The sequence below is a fragment of the Pipistrellus hanaki genome (genome assembly GCF_964339955.1).
Source record: "Pipistrellus hanaki genome assembly, chromosome: 1".
Classification (NCBI taxonomy): domain Eukaryota; kingdom Metazoa; phylum Chordata; class Mammalia; order Chiroptera; family Vespertilionidae; genus Pipistrellus; species Pipistrellus hanaki.
The window spans coordinates 163,463,413-163,488,364 of record NC_140503.1 but is presented as its reverse complement, the minus strand read 5'-3'; the positions used below and the strand labels follow the sequence as shown (position 1 = coordinate 163,488,364).

The following is a 24,952-nucleotide window of genomic DNA, read 5'->3' as shown; positions in this document are numbered from 1 at the left end:
AGTTTTCCTCTTAGAATTAAAAGATAAAATAGCCCTGATCAGGTTGGCTTAATAGATAGAGTGTCAGCCTGCGGACTAAAGGGTCCTGAGTTCAATTCCAATCAAGGGCATGTACCTTGGTTGCAGGCACATCCCCAGTAGGAGGTGTGCAGGAGGCAGCTGATCAATGTTTCTCTCTATCCCTCGCAAGAGGCGAATAAATACAACAGACTATTCTGAGCTCCTTGTTACTCAATGAACTATAAACAGGGTTTCTTTCTTGTGTGTGTTTCGATTATCTGTAGCTGTCGTTGCTTCCTAGAGCAGCAGTATGGAGCTGGCACAGACCTGGTTTCATACTTTCAAGGACAGAAGGACCTTGGCTCCTAAACTGACCAACTCCGGGATCCTGTAGCCGACAGGAGTAACTCATCATTTCTCACCAGAACTGTTGCCTTTGTACATGATCTGCTGGGTTTTTTATTTGGCTTGGCCAAGAATCTTGCCAAGGCTTTAATCTAGGCCACCTGTTCTACATGAATTCTTGAGAATGAATTCCCAAGCACTGTTTTTTGGACTCATATGATTTAAAAAAAAAAATACACAAAACAAAAACAGAAGAATTTCATTTTTAAAGATGTGTTGCTTTAAAAGGAGCTTGATAACAAGGGTGGGGTGAAGAGGGGGCCAGCTGGACTTTGAAACCTGTGGTTCTTTGCTGCTGGAGTCAGGGGAGGGAGGAAGAAACAAGAATTGTTTTCAATTTGTCCTTCACCAGGATCTTCATATTGGTCTCTCTACCTCAGCCCCCACGATCTTGTAATAATGTGCCTTATCAGTTGTGAGTTACAGGCAAAGCAAGCTTCCAAATAAATGGATATAAATGTTTTTTAAAAATCCAAGATAGTTTTCTGCTCTCTTAAATGGCATTCCTTCCAAAATAGGAATCTGATCATTTTTCTCCAACCCAGTAGAGGCCCTGCTCCCAGCAACCAAATGCGCTCTTTTAACTGTTTATATAAGTAGTAAATCAAAGCGAGTCTACTGTAGGTTAGGCATGTGTAAGGTGCTAGAGTTACAGCGAGAAACAAGGCAAACAAAGTTCACCCTAGCAAGAAGGAGACACAATAAGATTGTATGATTACATGAGTTGACCAAGAAGAGCTTACTAAGAAGAAGGCCTTTGAATAAGACGTGAGAAGGTGAGAGAGTGAACCATGTGGGGAAGAGCATCTCAAGCTGAGGGAATAGCAAGTATAAAAGTACTGATGTGGGAGTAAGCTGACATAGTTAAGTAATAGCAAAGAGGCCAGTGTGACCATAATGGAAAGGGGGAAAAAAAAAAAATGAAGTCTGAGACAGGAGGGGCCAGATCCTGCAGAACCTTGTAAAACATTGCAGTCACTCGACTTTCACGGTGAGTGGAATGGGGAACTCATTATGGACGATTTTAAGTGCTTTAACAGGATCACTGCTGCCAAGAACAGAAGCAGAAAAACCAGCGGAGAGGCTAATAAACCAAGCAAGAGATGAAAGTCGCTTGGTCTGGGATGGCATCAGTAGAGGAGGTGGGGAAGGATTGGACTCCGAACATATTTTGGAATTAGAGCTAATGAGGTTCTTTGATGGCCTGCATGTAAGAGAAATCATTAATGAATCAAAGGTTTCTGACCTGAACCACAAAAAAATGTGGAGCTGCCAATGACTAAGACAGAAAAGACAGCTACGGGAGTAGATGGAGGAGAATGATCAGGAGAATCAATATGGAATTATAGATTTGTTAAAATAGAAACCAAACATTAAGTCCTTACATGTATCACTGCTAACACAGATATGATTACTCAGAAAGTTGTGGAGTCTCTTGGGGCTAAGCTGGCTCTAGGAAAAATGGATCTGCTTCAAATTCCAAGACACAGTCTGATACACAGCCATGGGCATTTTATCCATGAAACTAGATTATTACATAACACAGAAAATAACTATTTTTTATAGAAAGAAAAAAAGAGTCCGATAGTCTTGTATTCCTTCAATCAACTTAAAAGAGACAGCTGATACTGCCCAAATTTACTTAGGTGACCCAAAGTGATGTTCAATAGATATCGTGAATAGTTATGCATCCTCAGAAGATAAGAGCTCAAGTAACCTTCAAAATACTAACATGGTTCTCTTGGGTTCCATAGAGAAAAATATAATCTGCATTATTTGAACACCAATCCAGAATTTGGATTGGGGCCTTGTATATCTTACTTTCCTCTACTCTAGGTTCAAGATCTGTTGAAAGTGATCTTAAAAAAAAAACCTGTATCCTATTCATTATCATAAGCATATTGTACCAGTAGTATTGGGCTAGGAAATATTTAAATGTTTCCAATCATTCCCTTCTTAATAGAGAGAATATAAAAAATCATAAGTGGAAATAATAAATTACTAGTAAAATTATATATATATATTTGAATCACCTATAGGTGATTCAAATAAAGGTCTTCTCACAAACTAAATATCCCTTCTTTTAACTGAAGAATATAGACTTTCACAGGACTGAGAAACAAATTAAAGCAAAAGTATTTCCTAGTCTGAGGTGTGCCTTATGAACCATTTTCATTTTTATCTGTAATCTTAATATTTAAAAACTATAGCAATTAGTCAAAATTTCACTTTGGAACTTGTGTATGTACACATGGGTAAATTATATACTCTAAAGTTCAAAATAATGACTGTGGCTCTGATTTTTTAAAGGTTCTAACAATAATTCTCAAACCCACCCAGATAAATATTTATAGAGGGTTTTTTTTAATCAATAGTTAAGAAATAAGATATAACGGACTTTATTAAACTAAGAGTATAGGTAAAGTACTAATCAGAGTGGTGTGTTTAAGGTTTATTATTTCATGTTCAAACTATACATAAAATAACCAATGTACGTCTGTCACCATTCCCTAATAATTGGTAGCTTAAATGTTTTAAAATGTTTTTAATGAAGTACTTACTCTCCAACTTTATTCAGGCTAGGTGCAGGACAAAGCACAGAATTACCCTCCACACTCATTGGCTTTACACCTGGAAAATAAAATGCCATAGACTTGGTAAAGAGTTTTATGAATCTCAGTTTTATTAATAATATGAAAGGCTAAGACAATCAGAGTTCAAGTATTGAACATTAGACATACTAGCATAAAAAACCAAACAGACATCTATAGAAAGAAGAGAAGAAAAAAGGAATTAAAAGTAGAGGTTATAAACTACATTGATATATAGTATCAGTAAATTATAAATCATGACATTTTTACTTAGACTAAGTTCACATACATTTGTAGACCCCATGAAATTATCATCTACTCCCCAATTTGTCAAATACCTTAGATTTTTTAAATAAATGGTATATATATTTAAAAACAGAATTTAGAAATGATGGGAAAACAAAGATGAATGTCCAAAAAAGAATGAATTTATTTCAAGCATTTAATAAAACAGATGTGTCTATAATATAAAACCTATATTTTATAAAGCTGTATGCTTAAGTTTCCCTTGTAATTTTAACAATATGTGAGAAAATGACCTAGACTATAAATATTCACACATTACATGATCAAATGGATAATCCTAGAATGGAAATGATGAAAATATAATCTATTTCTACTTATTTGTTTGAATACTTACTTTAAAATACTTAATCTTATGTAGCTAAGTATCCTATCTAATAAAAGAGTAATATGCAAATTGACCATCACTCCAATACACAAGATGGCTGCCCCCATGTGGACACAAGATGGTTGCCACAAGATAGCTGTCAGGGGAGGGCAGTTGTGGGCAAACAGGCCAGCAAGGGAGGGCAGTTGGGAGGGACCAGGCCTGCAAGGGAGGGAAGTTGGGAGGGACTAGGCCTGCAAGGGAGGGCAGTTGGGAGGGGGAGGGGCAGGCCTGGAGGAGAAGACAGTTGGGGGGGACCAGACCAGAAAAGGAGGGCAGTTAGGGCAACCAGGCTGGCAAGTGAGGGAAGTTAGGGATAACCAGGCCAGCAGGGGAGGGCAGATGTGGGAGACCAGGCCTGCAAAGAAGGACAGTTGGGGGTGACGAGGCTGTCAAGGGGAGGAGTTAAGGGTGACCAGGCCAGCAGGGGAGGGCAGTTGGGGGCAATCAGGCTAACAGGGGAGCAGTTATGTGTCAATCAGTCTGGCAGGGGAGTGGTTAGGGGGTGATCAGACTAGCAGGCAGAAGCAGTTAGGGGCAATCAGGCAGGCAGGCAGGTGAGTAGTTGGGAGCCAGCAGCCCTGGATTGTGTGAGGTATGGCCAACTGCCTGTCCTCCTCATTTGTCCTCATCAATTTTGAGAAAATTTGTTAAAAACTGTTATTGTTAAAATATGTTATTGTCTTGCCTTACCAAAATGATGATCGTAATAGAAAAGAAAGTAATTCATTATGACATTTATCATGCTGAGATCATCACCACTTTAATTCAACAAACACATATTGAACAGTTAGTTACTGTGTGTGCAGCCAAAGCTAAGCTAATTGAAGTGTTTAGTACTATCAGATAAACTGCAAAATTGTAGATGAACCTCTCAAGAAATAATTCTATCAGAGTTCAGAGTTGTAGCATATGCCTTCCAGTATAAATTTTAGAAGACATATAATCATCAATGAGGAAAAAATGTCTTAAAAGAAAACCAAAATGCTCAGAATACTAAGATCATGTAAGTAGAATATTTCTCAGAATGAAGATAAAAACATTATACTCATTTGCTCTTTTAAAAGCCAGGGTAGGATAAATAAAACCTAACTCCATAAATACAATAATTATCAATCAACCCTATGCTGGGTGGGCACTGGAGATGTAAAATACCTATAGGACAAAAAGCCTATCTCAAAAACCTAACTGACAAATTATTGGGAAATTGGAAAAAGAAAACAAGTGATAGCTCTAACCGGTTTGGTTCAGTGGATAGAGCATTGGCCTGCGGACTGGAGGGTCCCAGGTTCGATTCTGGTCAAGGGCATGTATCTTGGTTGCAGGCACATCCCCAGTAGGAGGTGTGCAGGAGGCAGCTGATTGATGTTTCTCTCTTATCAATGTTTCTGATTCTCTATTCCTCTCTTCCTCTCTGTAAAAAAATCAATAAAATATATTCACACAAAAAAGAAAACAAGTGACAATAAGTAGTAGAGTAGTCCAAGTGAGTTATATTTTCAAGCAAGAGTGATAAGAAATAAATCTAGAAAAAGAGGCAGCCAAAACAGGCATTTGATGTAGTCACTACAGAGCACAGACAGGAAAACTGGGTTGGACTCTCAGCTCTGCGCATTATTGACTGTGTCACCACAGGCAAGTTATTTGACTCTTTCAGCCACAAGTCCGTCATCTGTATAATGAGGCTACTCAGAATGGCATCCAACATTTATGAAGCTGTGAACAAACATTGCCTTCATTAAATAACAATTAATTATTACTATCTCTATTATTATGGGACTTCATTTCCCTTTCCTTTGTTAAAAAACATAGGACTGTTGGTTTCAGTTGGGGAAAAGAGGAAAGCATCTGACGCTGACTTGCTCAGCTGATATGAAAACAACACAGGTGATGGGAACCTACTCTTGGTGTAGGTGTCATTCACTGTGTAAGTACAGAGAACACTGCCATTGCGGCTGCCCAAGTTGAATCCTCTTCCATTCAAAACGATTTGAAATTCCTCTAGAAGTAAAAAAGAAAATAAACATTTTAATCACTGCTTTACAAAAAAAAAAAAAAAAAAAAAGACATAATTTGAAAATATCTAGGTAGAAAGAATGAATTTCTTCACACTATTCAGCCAACTAATAACAAAGAAGACATGGCTCTATTTCCAACTCTCCTTGCTTTCTTAGATCCTTTAGGGGAAAAGTGGAGATATTATATACCCTACAAACTTCCCCAAATTCTCTGCTTAGGAAAATACGAGAAGAAATAAAACCTCTTTGTTTTTCTCTATTTTCAGGTATGGGAATATAAAGAACATTAACGATCCCTGTGCTTTGGTTCTTAGAACTTTCATGTGTTGTGTTTTAATTTATATATGACACACCATACAGAGTTCTTGAACAGCTTCATCACATTACAAATCCCACATTCATTTTTTTGTTTAATACAAATTTATAACTCACTGGAGGCAAAGTATTTTGGACTACAGATAATCCATGGCCAGTCACTAAATTAAGTTGACTTAATTTATTGTACTCTATGTATATAACAGGAGCAGTCACTTAACGCTAGAGTGAAATAACATGCTAGAAAAAAAGTTAACATCTAAAATCTTGATTGGCAAATAAGTGTGTGCTGCTTAGCTGCAAGATAATATATTATAACTGTTTTAATAGTGTTTGGCTCTCAATCCCCTCAGACACCTCCTATCTAACACATAATCTAACACATACATAGTAAGTAACTATGGAAGAAAATATTGCCATCTCACAGGCCATTAAATATGTTATAAAAAGAATTTTACTCATAAGTTAAAATAAAATGCAGGCAATAATTAAAATATGACTCAGTAAAAAGAGGACCTGGGTTTTAGAGTCAGTCAGACAAAGGGGTCTAATAAGACAATTACTAATAGCAAATATGAAACCTGTCTCTGCCCGTTTCCCCATCTGTGAATCGGGAATTATAAAACTGCCGGGATGGTCCAATGCACTATTCCTCCTAAACATCTCAGTAATCATTAGTTAAGGAGACTAGAAGGTGCAGAAGTCAACACCACGTCCTGCTGTTGGGAGGCCGATGGTCAACGTCATAGCACATGTCCTCCCCCACCAAATTATTTTTCCTTTTCTAAGTAAAGTCAGGTTAAAATGAACTCCAGGCCAAATGTGAGTGAGAAATAGAATAGGCCAAAAAGACTCATGCTCTGGGTAAGGATGGCTTTGATGTGTTAAAACCTGAGCCTGTGCTTAGCACCAGCTAAAGAAACCACCTGCTTCCTTCCTGCCATCAAGCCCTAAGTCACTTCCTTATGTGCCCTGAGCCTTTGGCCTGGTTATCAAAGCATGGAGCTAAAAATCTACAGATCCATCATGGCCTGTATAATCAGATGAAAGACAAAATTTCATATTTTATTTTACTTGTCAGAGGAAAGGTCTCAAACATGAACTAAATATACAGAAGACTCTAAAAGCCTGTCACACAATATGTTCATTATTTAAAATAACACTCCAGTCTTAAAAATTTGAATTTAAAATAGAAATATTTCAAGGAATTATTTAAAAATTCTTACAAAGATGCCAAAAAAGTTAATTTTGCTATTCTCTTTCCAACGTGAGTTTCAAATCATATATTTTAACTACGAAAAAAAAATGCATTTTCTTACATGGTATTTTTAAATTCTAACTACTTACCCCCCACACATACACTTGAGGGATGCAATTCCAGGATTTCAGTGCATGACCGAGCTAGTATCTAAAAAGGAAACAGAGAAGACCAAGATATAGAACTAAATTATAACATGTGAAGTGAATTATAAGATTACTAATAAGCTTGAGTCCTCCCCTTAATTTCACCAGATGGCAGAGAAAAATCGATTAACTATCACATACAGAGATACCAAGCTCTTAGGAAATTTGTATTGTTTTTCAGTGTATATTCTAAGACTATTTTATAAAGCTTCAATGCCTACGAATGCTGATACTGCTTACATGTATCAGACATGACACTTGCAGAACACTGGCTCCTTGTATGAGCCAAATATTTATTCTCACAGACAGACTCTGTGCAATGGCATTCCCAGACCAAAGACACAGAATGGCTCTTCTTAGCTTGTTCTGGAAAATAGAAACTGCCATACAAGGCACAAGGCTACAAGTGAAAAACAACAATGATGAAATAGGCTGCTCTTAATGGACACGACAATCCTGTCTTTATTTTTAGAACGGCTCTGCACTACATTATCAAAGTCAGACAAACTCCAGATGATCTTTGCACAACATTCCTTTCTTGACGGGAGTTGAAAACAGATAATGCATGTACAATGGTTTCTAGCATCTCCTGCTCATAACTAGGACAGGAAGGAAGAACTGTAGCAGGAAATAACATTTTCAGTGCTTTCTTTAACAACAGTGAAAATATAAACTATCAGACTCTAAAAATCAGATGATTCAACTGAGGGAATTTTTGTTGCTGACTATGCATCTCTGAACGGGGGCAACTGTTTTTTAGACAGTTTCCCAGTGAATCCATTTTCACCTAGTGATTAGGAAACATACCTAGTAAAATTTAATGTCTGAGAAATTCTAGATGAGGTCTATTTAAATGCAGAAATGACCAAAGAGATTCCATAACACCCCAGAAACTTTCCATACCCAAATTTCTACTCTGGGTCTGCTATTTTATCTTATCCACTGAGGAGGGAGTACCATTGTTCCATTAAGAATTGAGTTTAGCCCAGCCAGCATGGTTCAATGGTTGAACATTGACCTATGAACCAGGAGATCATGGTTCAATTCCTGGTCAGGGCACATGCCCAGATTGCAGGGTTGATCCTGAGTGTGGGGCAGGAAGAAGGCAGCCAATCAATGATTCTCTTCCAACTTTGATGTTTCTATTTCTCTCTCCCTCTCCCTTCCTCTCTGAAGTCAATAAAAACATATTTTCTTTAAAAGGAATTAAGAATTGAAGACTTCTGTCAAAGGCTAAAGTGTACTCTAGTATGGGAAGTATCTTAAATCACTAATATCTTTACATATTTTGACATAATCCAGATAACAAGACTAAAAGTTTTGCTAAACATGTTCCAACTTAAACACACACACACACACACACACACACACACACACACGCACACACACATCATAGCTTTAGCACTGGTGGATCTGAGATGAAAGTGAGAACAGTGAGCCACCAAAATGAAAGGTCAAAGAAAAACACAAAGCCCTCAAATCTATTTTCTCTGCCAGCAGTTCTGTAAGAACATATTTTAAAACAGATCTTATTACGGACTTCACCAAATGTACAATCTCTCTATTGGTTTTTAGCCACACCTCTGTTAGAATCACTGAAAAACTATTCAACATTAAAGAGAAGTATGAGAGTAGTTTAAAGATTTAGTCTATTGAAAATAGAAATTTGTTTAAAAAATATTTCTTAGAACAAGGTAAATCAAAAAGTTATGAAGAGATTTTACAAAGGCCATGTCAAAGAATATGTATCCCCGAGTAACCCGTGTGAATTTTTGAAATTATGTTTGTTTTCTCTCTCCTACCAAATTGACCATAATTAAATCAGATCTTATAATATTTAAGACAAATGTGCATGTTGACTTGCGCCTTTATTTGATGTAATTTATCAAAGCATTTTTAAAATGATAGTTTCAATAACAAGATTAGATGAACAATTCTTATAGACCTCTCTGAAGATTAAATACCTTCAAGTACCACTGGTGGTCTATATCTCTGAAACTAGACTCTATTAATGCCCTGTAAAGTATTTGATTTTAAACAATAAATTCAGAATCATTTAGCAATTTATGTTACACTCAGATCTGAATTTTTTTTAAATCATTATTATATATTAAGCAGGGATGAGTAGTTAAAGGTTGGTTATATCTTGCAGTAACTTGTAAAATATATATTTATACAAAAGAATACATAATGCATTTGAATTTCTCACAGATCAACCTGCCTTTCTCTAAAGTTATTTTTCATTTTTTTTTAATTTCTTGGGACTTTATATCATATTATTTGAGTGGATGAATCACTTCCTTGTTTAGAAGACAAACTCTGAGTATAGAAACAGAATCACATTACACTGCTCAACCCTTTCTGGACTGGCACATTGTTTTTTACATTCAGTACAACCAATAAACACTTACAGAACACAGACTAAATGCATGAAGTAATGAGACTATATATTAAGATCTATCTAGTAAGCAAAGCGACAATCATATTAGGACTAAAATAAAGCAAAATAAAGTTAATTTATATGAAAAAGCACCTCCCCTTCCAATCAATTGTGAATGTTGGGAAGCCAGGAACCCATAATTTGTAGCTAAGTTCACCAAAACCATTTCCAAATGAAAAATAAATAAAGACAATGAGAGAATGTGGTAGGGAAAAAAAGAGAAAGATAAAATATATAAATGCTCAGAAAATACTTATCCTAACTTTGGTTTTTCTATCTGGAGTTTACCATATTCCTATTTTTAAGAAAACAACCAGAAGTTTAACTAATTTAATGTTTGTGTGCAAAAGTTTACATGATTACATTTTTTAAATAATCAGTTAGAATCTAACTGTTAGATAAATACAAAACAGTTCATAATCTATTCTCACCAACTAATTGCACAAGATAAAATGTTCAAGATTTCAAAATGAGTCTACTATTAAAATAGTCATCACTAAATGATAATGGACAGAGAATGACAAATACTTTAAACACTCTGGTTAATCTTTATCAAATTAAATACTGTTATTGATTGATTGAACATTGGATCAGGTGTCTCAATTGTCATAACTGATGCATTATCTTTCATACTCTGTACTTCCATGATTTGTACAAGAGAGGATCTTGTAAGGACATTACTTCAAATATGTGTTTCTATCTGTCTTCATTATATCTCAATAGCAACAGAAAATAGTTTCAAATAAAGATTAATATTATTTGACATCAAAGAGAGCCAATAGCACTACTGACCAAATTTAAAAACAAGCCAACTACCATTAATAAAATTTGGGCACTTGAAGTCTTACACACAATACATGCAAAATTACATATTTGAGATTTTGGAATATAAGATATATATAAATTGACAAGGAACTTAATGCTCACCATGAAAAGTATATTACTGGAGCACCCATTTACTCAAAAGCATCAGTTCACTTGAAAAGTGATATTAGTATTAAGGAATATTTACAAACGCATGTAATATTTATATCATTACCTAATCCTTACTTTTAAATAGTCAAATATTAGGTGCCTCGTTAGCGCAGTAGGTAGCGCGTCAGTCTCATAAATATCATAGTCAAATATTAATATGGATGACAACAACTTTCTAAATTAAATACAAATATAACTAGTCAAAAAAAAAAACACCGAAAAGAAATAAATATAACTAGTCAAAAATTCAAATTACTAACAATGACAATCATAATTATCACTTTTTTTTGGTTGTGCAATCATTATGTTCCAGAAACTGTGCTAGGTACTTTATCTGAATTTCTTCAGTTAATCTTCCCAAGTTTTATGAATACATACTCTTTTTATAACCATTTTACAGATGAGAAAACTAGGACTTACAGAAATTTTTCTAAAGTTGCCCTGGAATAACTGATTTTGAAAGAGTAGAGCCAGATGCATGTCTGATTGAGTCCAAAGCCCATTCTTCTAACCAGTGCACCATTTTGACTGTCTAACCATTATAAATCCTAATATCTAACAAACTAGTGAAATTTAGTTGCCTATTTTCCTAGACTCCTTTTATATTACCAAAACCAATCTAAAATCTGCTTTCTTTCCTATCTTCAAATAAATGTCACTAAACTTTGACTTTCATTTATTGATGATTTTATAAGTTTGTTTTAAAATTCTTAATACCACTGAGTTTAAATAAATTAAAATTTCAGATCATTCTCTGAATTGTTAATATAGAGTACTAGAGGCCCAGTACACAAAATTCATGCACTGGGGAGAGGGGGAGAATGTTCCTCAGCCCAGCCTGCACCCTCTCCAATCTGGGACCCCGTCAGGGTATGTCTGACTGCTGGTTTAGGGATTGGGCCTAAACCAGCAGTCAGACATCCCTCTCACAATCCAGGATTGCTGTCTCCCAACCGCTTGCCTGCTTGCCAGCATGAACAACCCTCACCACGCCCCTACCAGCCTGATTGATGCCTAACTGCTCTCCTGATGGCCCAATCACCACCAACTACCCTCCTCTGCAGGCCCAGTCACCCCCAAATCACTCCCCCTGCTGGGCCAGTCACCCCCAACTGCCTTCCCCTACCAGGCTGGTCACCCCTAACTGCCCTCCCTTGCAGGCCTGGTTGCCCCAACTGCCCTCCCCTGCAGGCTTGGTTGCCCCTAACTGCTCTCCCCAGCAGGCCTGATCACCCCTAACTTCCCTCCCCTATAGGCTTGATTGCCCCCAACTGTCCTCCCTTACAGGCCAGGTTCCTCTCAACTTTTCTCCCCTGCTGGCCATCTTGTGGCAGCCATCCTGTGTTCACATGGGGGCAGCCATTTTTGACCAAATGGGGGCAGCCATCTTGTATGTTGGAGTGATGGTCAATTTGCATATTACTCTTTTATTAAATAGGATGAGAGGCCTGGTGCATGGGTCGGGGCGGGATGGTTTGCCCTAAAAGGTGCTCCAGGTCAGGCTGGGGGTTCCCTTAAGGCAAGGAGTGGGCGAGGGGCCTGTGGTGGTTTGCAGGCCGGCCACACTCCCCTGTGACCCAAGTGGAGGCCCTGGTATCTGGGATTTATTTATCTTCTCTAATTGAAACTTTGTAGCCTTTTGCAGAGGCCAGGTCAGGCCAGGGGAGTAGAAAAGCTTGGCTTCCTCCATCACTGGGAAACCCAAGCCTCCTACTCGCTCCATGGCCACAGCCATTTTTGTTGAGATTTTTTTATCTTCTATAATTGAAATTTTATAGCCTTGAGCAGAGGCCAGGGCTGCAGGAGCTTGGCTTCCTCCATCACCGGGGCAACACAGACCTCCTGCTCTCTCCAGCTCCATGGCTGTTGTCATTTTTGTTGGGATTTGTTTATCTTCTATAATTGAAACTTTGTAGCCTTGAGTGGAGTTCAGGGCCAGGCAGGGTATGCAGGAAGCTTGGCTTCCTCCATTGCCAGGGAATCCCAAATTTCCTGCTCACTTCGTGACTACAGCCATCTTGGTTGGGTTAATTTACATACTCACTCCAGATTGGCTAGTGGACATGGCTTATGGGTGTAACAGAGGTAGAGTCAATTTGCATATTTTACTTTTATTATATAGGATTACTAGAGGTCTCGTGCATAAATTTTCCTCAGCCCAGCCTGCCCCCTCTCACAATCCAGGAGCCCTCAGATGTGGGAGACAATTCGGCAATCAGGGGAAGGCAACACCCCATTACACTTCTGCTGCTGCCGCTGCCAGCAGTGCAAGCCTCAGCTGGCCCTGGTTACTTGAACTTTGGGTGGCCCTGGGTGGCTGGGCAGCCACTATCTGAGGCTTGCATGTGCCTTGGGCCAGCCCTGAGCAGTAGGGGGGCTGCGAGGACTGGGCACCGCCATCTTGTACCTGTAGGCATCATTATCTTTGAGGGTGGGGCAGTCAATTAGCATATTCCCTCCTAATTGGCTGCAGGTATCGCCATCTTTGCAATGGCATGGGGGTCAATTAGTATACTCCCTCTTTATTAGATAGAATTTTCCATACTAACAGCAAACCTCCTTTTCCCACCCTTTATGTACATCTGAATATGTGAACTGATTATCCTTCAAACAACTAGATAGCATTACACCTAGGAAAAATGAAGAGGATGTTTTTAGCCATAAAAACCCTAAACATGGAAATCCAGGCAGCAGAACCTTGAGTAAGACAAGAAATGCAAGCAGCGTGAGGGAAAATGTTTTCTGAAACAGAATGCCAACATTGGAAAACAAGATCTGCCTACATGTGTGCCTGAAGAAGGTCTGTCCTCTGTTCTTCTTTTTCTTAGTTTCTCTCCCTCCTATGTGTTTGAACCACAGGGTCTTAAACCTTTTTAACCTGCAGTTGCACACATAGGGCACAGATTGGGTATAAGTTAAAGGTGTGGACTTCCAAGAGAAAGAGGTCTAGACAGAGTAGCTATTGGTATACACAAGACCATCTGCAAAATTTGTGTTTATAAGTGAGTAAAAATAAATCTATAATAGAAAAGATGTTAAAATACATAGAATTCTAAGTTCTGGTACTTCGTGTAAAAATTCTACATTCCAGCATGTTGTTGCAAACTGTGAATAAAATGCATAAAGATGGTTTTATATGTTTACTCTCTGTAATAACAGTCACTGTCCTCCTCATCAAAACTTTCTGTCCTATTTAAAATGTATTTGTCTTGAAAGCTTCCTTTAAAATGTATAATGAGAAGCCTGCCACATATTAACACAAGAAAGTTAAACGCCAAATATTTTCTCATACTTAAATTCAATACCTTAACATCTCCAACACTTTAAAAACTTTATTAAAATTCAAAATATTCACCAATCATTTTCTAACATTGACTCTGGGCATATAACACCACCTAGAACAGAACATTGCAGATAGTTTACAAGCACCTTAGGTGTACCTTTAACAGATAGAAATTGCTAATTTCTAGGACATGCAGCATGTCAGGAACTGTCAGTAAAGATAATAATAGTCTAAAAGGCAGACATTTTTTTTCCCCCTAACTTACTGAGCAGCTTTAAGCACTATAGAAGCTCATCGAAAATATAAAAGACTCCAATTTTAAATCTTATAAGAAAAAAGTCACCGAACAGCATTAGTTCTTTTTTTTTTTTTTTTTTTTTTTTAAATATATTTTATTGATTTTTTACAGAGAGGAAGGGAGAGAGATAGAGAGCTAGAAACGTCGATGAGAGAGAAACATCGACCAGCTGCCTCTTGCACACCCCCTACCGGGGATGTGCCCGCAGCCAACATACATGCCCCTGACCGGAATCGAACCCGGGACCTTTCAGTCCGCAGACCGACGCTCTACCACTGAGCCAAACCGGTTTCGGCTGAACAGCATTAGTTCTAAGCTCCCAACAGAATGAAGCTTCAGCAATTAGTTATATATGTGCATAAAAACACAGTTAAGACAACTGGACAGATGTTTCTCACAATCTTTCCTTGTTTGCCTTTTACCTTTCAATATACAGATTTATACTTTTTATTTCCTCTCTGGCTACCGAATTTATTTTTATCTAAGAGGTAATAGTTCAACAAAAGCAACTGTAATTTGTAATCACGTGTTTTGGTTGAGTTCATTTAAAAAAAATGCTTGAAGATTCAAAACACCAGTTGCTCAATACAGCCTGTTTTGCACTGACCATTTCTAAATATGGAGTCTCCCTTTCTCTGCACGTGAGCCAGTACTACAAGCCCAAGTGACAAATTTCTAAACACACTTTTACCAGAAGAAAACTAGGAAGGAATGTAAGTTATAATTATTGCCTTTTACTCTTCTCAGCTCCAAACACAACAAATGCAGGGTGCTGATTATACTGTTGGTGAAAATATGTCTGTATCATAGAAATATGCCAAAAATGAACTGATTTGAAACAAGAGTTTATCTGCCTCTATTTTCTGTTTTTCTTTTCATCAGCACAAACTCAGAACGATCATTTAATGTTTTCTTACAGGGTGAAGACTTTCCACAAAAAGAACATGGAAATTATAGGATAAAGTAATCATAAATATACTATCTGTTTAAGAATCTAAAGAAATTGCATCCCAGCATGTTTCTCACTCTGCTGCATATATTATTGAATATTAGTCCTATTTTCCATTCTCTTGTTTTATTAATTGAAATATGAAATAGAACTGCCAGACATTCTAACTCTACAATTGTTCCAATTTGATTTTTCAAAATCTAGAGTGACAAATAAAATATTTCTTATCCAACAAAAATAGAAAAAAAGCTTTATCAGCTTTTCTATTATATTTTACAATCAAATATATATGCCTAAAAACTGTTAGCTCAGAAAAGTCAGAGGTACCATGTCCATGTTCGTAACCCAAGACCCAGAAAAGTATCTTGAACATAGTAGATATTTAATAAGTGCTTCTGAATGAATTTGGAATTACAACATTGGGGGAAAATAAGATATAACTGAGAAATCATGCATTTTACCCATTACAATTTACACTGATGATACAGTTAATCATAAATCATAACCATTATTTCCTCTTTTTCAATGGCCTCCTACTGAATTGAATCTGCTTTTTCAAGAATAGCAAAGCCTCTAACTGTCATCTCCTTTTGCAGCCCAACAGATAAATGCTAAGAAATAAACACAGGGCAGTGATTTTGGCTATGTAAATCCATGTTACCAGTTTAGTTTACTCACAAAATATCACAAAGCTGCAATTATTTACTCAAAGTAATTTGATTTTCTTAACCTACGATCCCAACCGACTAAAGGAAAAGAAGTGACTAATGTTAGTATTAAGTAAAATGTTTGTGCACATGCAAATAGGGCCCTGGACAATGAATGTAAAGATAACATTCTAAAATTTTAGTAAATAAAATGTGTAATTTAAAGCAAATTTTCTATTTTTAATTTTTAGTCCATTGGGATTTAGGAAAAATGGAGTGCCTTATTAGAATACATATCAAAACTTTTTAAATTTATTTGACTATATTGGGCTGGACAGTAATAGCTATGGACTTATTTTTCCTACCCAAGAACACTTTCTCATCTTTAACATGTCTATGAATGGTGTTCCTGTTTCTACTGGGCAAACTGTTCTGCACTGCAGGTGTCCTAGTGAGGCTATTTGTCAGGATGTCTTCTCCCTCTCCACCTTGCTCCCACCCTCTACAGAAACAGGCAGGCTGCCTGGGCTAGTCTACATACCGTCCACAAGGTAATCAGTATAGAATGAGCACTTGACCCAACTGAGTCCAACATAGTCTTTATCTGCAACCGAATAGACTGATGCAAAGAGACAATAGCTCTTTCTTTCAATAGATTTGCTAACTGAAGACCCTGTAAGCCTGACACCTTTGACAATTACCTTCATCTGACACTCACTTAAGCAAGAAGAGAACGAGGCAAATAGAATAACTGACAAAATTTACAAAGAAAGAAGACCCAAAGAATGAGGATTGATCGACGCACTGGCTCCAACTGCAACTGAGACAATTTCTTCCTTGGGGCCACCCTATAATCCCACCTTATAAAAGAGTAATATGCAAATTAATCATCACTCTGCTACACCCACAAGCCACACCCACCAATCATGCCCAACAGCCAATCAGAGTGAGTATGCAAATTAACCCCAACCAAGATGGCTGCTGCCACAGAGAACAGGAGAGAGGCTTGGGTTTCCCTGGCAATAGAGGAAGCCAAGCCTCTGCAGTACTGGTCGGCCTAGGCCTCCACTCCAGGCTACAAAATTTCAATTATAGAAAGTAAACAAATCCAAACAGAAATGGTGGCAGCCACAGAGCGAGCAGGGGGCTTGGCTTCTCTCCAAACTATAAAGTTTCAACTGTAGAAGGTAAATAAATTTCATATACCAGGGCCTCTGCTTGGGATGCCGGAGGGCATGGCTGGCCTGCAAACCACCACAGGCTTTTTGCTCAGGCCACACCATGTTCCAAGGGAACCCCCAACCTGATCCAGGACACCCTTCAGGGCAAACCAACTGGCCCCCACCCATGCACCAGGCCTCTATCCTATCTAATAAAAGAGTAATATGCAGATTGACCATCACTCCAACACACAAGATGGCTTCCCCCATGTGGTCAAAGATCCGGCCCCTAGGTGGACACAAGATGGTCACCACAAGATGGCCAGCAGGGAAGGGCAGTTGGGAGGGACCAGGCCTGCAAGGGAGGGCAGTTGTGGGTGATCAAGACTGCAGGGGAGGGCAGTTAGGGGTGACCAGGCCAGGAGAGGAGGGAAGTTGGGGGCAAACAGGCTGGCAGGGGAGCAGTTAGACATCAATCAGGCTGGCATGGGAGTGGTTAGGGGGTGATCAGGCTGGCAGGCAGAAGCAGTTAGGGGCAATCAGGCAGGCAGGCAGGCAAGCATTTGGGAGCCTGCAGTCCTGGATTGTAAAAGGGATGTCCGACTGCCCATTTAGCCCTGATCCCACTGGAGGGGTCCCAGATTGGAAAGGGTGCAGGCTGGACTGAAGGACCCTCCCCACCCCATGCACAGATTTTGTGCACTGAGCCTCTAGTATTCCAATAACTTTATTTCCCTTAAACTATTATAAACTTGGATTTTATCAGTTGTAACCAAAAATCTTAATAGAGTAGAATATATATAAGAGGATGAAATCCAAGTTATATGGAACCAGAATAAAGTATTTTCTGGCAACAACAACAAAAAAAAAGTTTTTGCTTTTATTATTGCTTAAATACACCCTAACTATGTTATAAAAATACAAAAATAATTTCAGGAGGTATGAATTTTATTGACTTGCTCATTTACAAATTTGAATTAGGCAATGACTGCTTACTCAATGCTATATTAGACACTAGGCATAAAAAGGGGAAGGAAAATATAATCCTAACCTACCTACGATTAATATGAAAGATGTCCTGATGAGACTCCTCATCTCTAGTCATTACTGAAGATCCTTGGATAAACAGAAGCCCAGAAAAATCTGATTTATAGTGAGCCTTACACTATAGCCAGTCCTTTTTAAAAAGAGTCCTACACACTGATTTCCAATTTTGAGTAAGTCCTGCCAGTTTTGTTTTTCCCCCCTGTGCATATATCTTTATAGTTAGCTCAGATGTTAGGCTTTTTATCCAACCAGGATTTTATAAATAAAGATTTCCACAACTAACCAGTCAACCTTCGTAGTAGAACCTGCTAAAATCACGTAAGCTAAGGTCTTATCAGAATGTTTATTATATACCCTCTTCTATGAAATGTTTTACCTGAAGAGGAAATGATTTTGCAATGTTTTATCATTCCATTAAAACATAGTTTAGACACCTTTCTTAGATACTTTTAAATAAAAAAAAACAAAACACCTAACAACAATAGATATTACTGAAATAATTTAGCTGTAAAGGTCCAAGGAAGCTTCTATTTTCAGCACTAGGAATGAAGTTACCTTTTAAATGTATGTTGCACTTTTTTCCCTTTATAAAGAATGTATTGGAGTTTTATTTAAATGTCCTGCACGTGTGAGCAATCATTCCCTTCTTCTTTACCTTCCTGTGCCTCCCCATTAGGTACTTAGGAGCTGGGACAGTAGCTGCCATCACCCGGATGCAGAGCTCTTAATTCTCCTCGTTGAGGGCTATTTATACAACCAGCTTCACAAGTGATTCATCTCTTCTGTTTACTACTTTCTGAGGTTCTCTATCAAAAAATTATGGACATATTGCAAAGAGAAAAATATCCCATGGTCTTGTTTTTTAAGGGGGGGGAAGAAGAAGGGGGTTTTCCACAGAGCATTTTGATGTTTATTCTTTCCATATTTTTTCAGCAATCCTAGATTTTCAAAAGTTTTCATGTGTTCTTCCACAGCACTGCATTATGAAACACTAAACTAGAAACCACGTGGTGCTCACATGTCAGTCTGACTTATACTGGTTTAAATATTTTACTTTCAAGTAAAAGTCCTGAACTTACTTTTCCAAGAAACCAAAAATAAATGTCAACCTAAAGTGGAAAATAGAAGAATTATACCCTTGTGTTTGTGGACGATGGGAGAGAAGAAAACACAAGAGAAGGAACAGTGACTAAAATTCTGAAGTTTTCCCACTTGAACATTTCACTGGACCTGCACTTCCTGAAGGGACATCTCCCACCAGGATTTCTCCTGAGGCCCAATTCAATGTCTCTCTCTGCCCTTCTACCCAACTTCACCTTGGCTTCGAACACTCTCTAAAAAGAGCTTCCCTTCTTACTGTTTCTAGTTAGCTGTCTTAGTCAGGATGAGAATGCCCAAGGGGGCATGTGAGCCCCTCTCTGTATCATATATCCAGTGAGCTCTCAAGTCCTACTAACTTTTTAAAGTTTACCTTTGTATTTTTGCCATGACAGTAACAACCTCAATGACAACTGCCTGACTCAGCAAGAAAAACGTTTCATACCTAGAGTTCAGTCTGACCCTGACTACTGATAAGGTTCTGACAGGACAGAGTTTATTAGTCATTTCCCTTGAGGTTCTCCACCTAGTTTTATTGCAACAGACCTAGCATCCCAGTGCCTGAAATAAGCCCTGAGGAAATATGGTTTATCAGGTATCCTGTTTCCTCCTCGGTTTCTGCTCTGCATCACTAATTTTCACTACAGGGTCCCCGACAAGAATGGTGGCTCTTTTCTGAATGCAGAGTCCTGAAATTCCACACAGTTTTTGTCTTGGGAAGACTGAATCCCCTTCCCCAGTTATTGACTGGTTCCCTAACCCCATGGCCTAACGCAGTGGTCGGCAAACTCATTAATCAACAGAGCCAAATATCAACATTACGACGATTGAAACTTCTTTTGAGAACCAAATTTTTTAAACTTAAACTTTATCTAACGCCACTTCTTCAAAATAGACTCGCCCAGGCCGTGGTGTTTTGTGGAAGAGCCACACTCAAGGGGCCAAAGAGCCACATGTGGCTCATGAGTCGCAGTTTGCTGACCACGGGCCTGAGGATTTAGAACTAAGGCATGGCAAAATACTTGACTATGGGTAACAACACCATCTAGCACTCTTCGTTATTACGACCCATTTGCTAGATTTGATCCTCTCACATATCAATGCCGTGCCCTTTGAGGCCTACATTGTTGATTCTTAAGAAAGCTGGCATCTCTCTCAGGGGACTCCTCTCCTACAGTCTTAGCCTCACAAAAGTCCTTGCTTCCTACCAGCCCTTCTGAGCTAGATCATCCTTAATCATCATCTCATTTTATTCACAAAATAACCCAGTGAAACAGATGCTAATATCCCCATTGGGCTGATAGAATTTTAAAACTCAGATTATATTAGAGAACATATACAGGCCACATAGCAGTGGTATGGTTGGGACTCAGCCAGGTCATTCTATTCCCACCATACTGTCTCCACTATATTAAGTTTCTTTTCACCGAATCTCACAAAAATTTTTGCAAGAGACTTACAACATACCTTTCCATCTTCTAAATCATCCTCTACATTATCATAGCAGTATTCTTTCTAACATTCACTGCTATCATATACATTTCATACTCTAATTTAATTTTTCATGATTCCCCAATTATTTATGAAATAAGTAATTCTCCATCCAAGCATTTGAAGTCCCCCATAATATGGACCCAGCCTACAGGTCAATGTTTATCTCTCATATCCCTCCATGATCCAGGCCAAGCCACACTCCCTCTTGTGCCTCAGCCACCCAGCCCAGGATGTTCCTAAAAGTCTGTGTTCTTTGTTTCTAATTCAATCTACTGCAATTATCACAGCGCAATCCAATCTCTACCACAAAAAGCCTCCACGACTTCACATATCAAACTTAACCCATACTCCTGGCAACTTTACTCTAGCCATATTGTCATGTTAACATAAATTACATTATAGGATTCTTTTTATCACATAGGGTGGTTCACTGAAATTTCCCGCCTCCAAATCCCCACATTTCATAATTCCTGCAGGGGATCACCATATTCCAAAACTCAACTTATTATTTTCAAGTGCCTTCAGAGAAGATAAATTGTCTGATTTAAGTAGATACCTAGAAGAAGAATTTGCCTATCCACCAGAAGTATTAATATATGATAAGGCCAAGTTACATGTCTTCTCTGAAAAGAGATGGAGACTCTAGTCTCAATGTTTTGAGGCATCTCCATACTGCTTCCCATAGTGGCTGTTTATATCCCCACGGCAGTGAATGAGGGTTCCTTTTTCTCCACTTCTGCTCCAACATATGCTAAGTCTTTCAACACAATTTACTCAAGCTAAAGTCCATCAAGAACTTTAGGAAATAAAGAATGTAGTTACAAATTCCATTCTAAAGTTTCCCAAATACAAATTTTAAAAAATGAAATTTAACAAATAAACATAAGTAGGCAACAACAATAATATTATTTCCTCTGGTAGTTAACTATTAATTTCTTGAAGGAGAAATCTGTAATCATAACCCGTAAAGAGTTTTGAAAAGGAAATTAGTCATGTGGAGAATTCTGAATTAAATTTTTTTATATAGAGAAAAAAAATATTCCAAAAGGGAATAACTCAGTAATTTCTTTTCTCTCTGCCCGTATAATTATTAAAAATAATTATAAATTCCCAAGCATAATAAAATTTTACTTAAAATACAATCCACTGATCGATTGATTTATAGGGTCAAATTATCCTCTATTTTGCAATGTCCACGCATATCCCTATATTTTAAAGCAAATCACAGTTGTATTTATCTTGTATCCAGCTATAAAAATATTGCAATTTTTCATAAAACTACTAATGTATGTAAACTCCTAAAATATTTAAATCTCTGTTCCATTCTGCATTTACATTTTGCCTGTCCACTAGAAGTACTAATATGTGATAAGGCAAAGTAACTTGTCTTCTCGGAAAATCTCATTAAATAAGAAAAAGAACTTACGTGATACTAAAACCAAATTCAATAAATATCATTTCTGAAAAACATGATCTTTAAAGAAAAATTTAAACACCAGAGCCCAATGTCAGAAGAAACTACAATATTCCCACCTTCAATAAATACCTAAAGATTAAAGGAAAGCTTTGACTTAGAGAATATTATATTCCATTTTAGGATGATGTTTACCAAAATATCATAAATACTTAATAGCAACTGTTCCTAGTGCTTCTAGCAAAAGGCAGTAAAATGAAACATAAACCTCAGCTGTGAAAGCCCAGGAGTTTTGCTTTGCATTTCATCACTCCACTTCCCCATACCCTGTTTAGGATTGCCCAGGTTCTAATGATCACCAGAGACAGCTCTGCTGAATTCAAAACAGAAATATTATGAGTTCCAGTGAAACTATTAATCATTAAAATGAAAAGAACAAGAGCAGTCAAATGCTCAGCCGGTGGTTCAAGTTGCCTGACTGATAGCTAGGAAATACCATATTGGAAAGAGAGTAATCACACATTCCAATCCAAATTTTTATTTGACATTGCTTCTATAAAGCTCTATAAAACTCTCCAGCTATCAAGATGCTGAGGAACGCCATGCTCAAAGGGTAGAAGTGTCTAAGATTGTTTATGAAAATCTTAAACTTGAAATCACAAACCTAATCTTCACAGAGTTCAATTTGCAAAAATTAATACCAAATCTGACAAACAAAATCTAGATCTTTAGAATTACATGGTGCTTGCAATACCGAACAAACTTCCTCCTTAATCTCTTTCTTCCAGATAATGACCACCTGAACTGGCTATCACGATTACTTCTTACAGTTTAAAATGGATCTAAAATTATGAGCCTTTCCTGCCCCCAGAGATATACTCACAGAATTAATTATTCCTTTAAGAGCATGAAATCCACCTTTGACAGGAAAAACTTGGTCCTTGGAATCAGCAATTCTTTCGAGCTTTAGAAAGAGGAGAAAAATTTAATTAAGAGGTGGTTGAGACATATAACATTTTATAAACTTCATTACATTTTAATTATGTTCTTCTGACGAATTACACCACAGGATTTATCCCCTCCTGCAGCCTGTCAGAAACAGCACTAGGGATACTCTAAATGCATCACAATGAAATGAACTGAGATCAGCTTTACATTGGCCTCAAGTTTCAATTTCAAAACAGTACAGAGCTCCACTAGCTGTAAATGTCATGAAAGAAAGGAGTCCTAATTATGATAGTCATACTCAACCAAAAATTTAAATGCAAAATCACTTTGTGAGTAGAAAAAAAAATTAAATATGTAAAGCCTTAAAACTTCATGAAAAAAAATGTTTTTTAAATAAAATTATTAAAGATTTCTCATAAGCAAATTTCCTAAATCCTTGAACTCCTATGGGTCTAGTTTTAAATAAAAATAAAACACTTAAATAAGAATGTAATAATAATCTTGTCAGTTGAGTTAAAGAAAGAAGTACGTATATTATTTTAACCCCAATGTTTGTCCTTAGTTCTTCCAAACCAAATAAATGTTCAATAAATTCTGAGTTTTATTTTTCAGTAATGAAACCTGTTAAGATCAGACATTATTAATCGAGACATACAAGAATATGCTCATTTTTATAGATTATCTTAGCATCAGTGAAAAGAATTTAATAAATTATCCTTAAGACAATTATATGATTTAAGTTAAAGTTTATATATCTGCTCTACTCACCTGAGCTGGTACAAAGTCAAGGACACCAACACAATAAACTCTAGCCCCAAATGACCTGGCTAATTTTGCCTATGGAGAGAAATAGAGATAGAGGCAGAGGTAGACAGAGAGAGAGAGACAGAGAGAAAAAGGTTAATTACTCAAATATCAGGCTATCAATGAATACACTGGAGTGGAAAGAATAGTTTTAGTTCAATACTCACCTCTTTCTCTGCATATGATGGCACCAGACCTTCCAACTTGCCATCTGTCAGAGCAATTATGATACTGGAGGTTTTTAAGCCCCCTGCTTTCTCAATTTGTTCATTTGCCTAAAAATAAAGAATAATTATCCAACTCACAATTTAATCTTAACTTTGAACCAGCATGTTCTATTCAAGCTGAATTTATAAGTGTGACAAAATCAAGGTATTAGGGACTGGCTTTTAAAATACAGTATTTGTGTTAAATATTTTATTGAACTATACATATATTTACTTTATAAAGTAGTTAGTATTGGGTTTAAATGAGATAAATTTTTAGCTTTGGTTGGCTATTCCGACTATAACCATAGAGAAAATAAAATAAAAAATTCTTAAAAGGCAAAATACCATCCAAATTTTCTTAATACCATGATAAGGAATGTTTTATATCAGCCTCATTCCTAAAACAACTAAACAAATTTAATTTTTTTTTTCTAAGATATGTATGTAATGGGATCTTTCAGTTTGACTAAGAGCTATAAATTATTTCATCACAGGATCAGAAAAAATCCCTCCCGTATGTATAAATGTCAAAAAACTTACTTTTTTTAATCCTTCATGGATGAATGTCTCTCCTACTGGAGTGACAGCTTTTAAGTCCTTCAAGCCTTGATTGATTTTGCCTCTGAAAATAATGTTTTATAATATTAAGGTAAACAAAGATCACAATAAGCACTTCTCAAAACACATGGCAGCATTGCAACCAAGCTTTCTTCAGTAAGAAAAGGAAGGAGCATGAGCTTTGAGGGCAGATAGCTCTCCATACTTTTTGTCGTTTTAATGAGT

The 24,952-nt window shown here is 37.3% G+C and overlaps 1 protein-coding gene across 2 annotated transcripts in view; it reads right to left on the bottom strand.

Annotated features, from left to right (window-relative positions):
• ANTXR2 (ANTXR cell adhesion molecule 2) overlaps positions 1-24,952 on the bottom strand; it is a 127,267-nt gene that overhangs the window by 83,919 nt on the left and 18,396 nt on the right. For both annotated transcript variants that reach the window (XM_084882814.1, XM_084882813.1), the window contains exons 4-10: positions 24,710-24,791; positions 24,128-24,235; positions 23,925-23,993; positions 23,092-23,172; positions 7,347-7,407; positions 5,569-5,667; positions 2,967-3,036 (exon numbers count right to left, since the gene is read on the bottom strand). In XM_084882814.1, the coding sequence (XP_084738940.1) occupies positions 2,967-3,036; positions 5,569-5,667; positions 7,347-7,407; positions 23,092-23,172; positions 23,925-23,993; positions 24,128-24,235; positions 24,710-24,791 (570 nt within the window). The remainder of the gene's footprint in view (positions 1-2,966; positions 3,037-5,568; positions 5,668-7,346; positions 7,408-23,091; positions 23,173-23,924; positions 23,994-24,127; positions 24,236-24,709; positions 24,792-24,952) is intronic.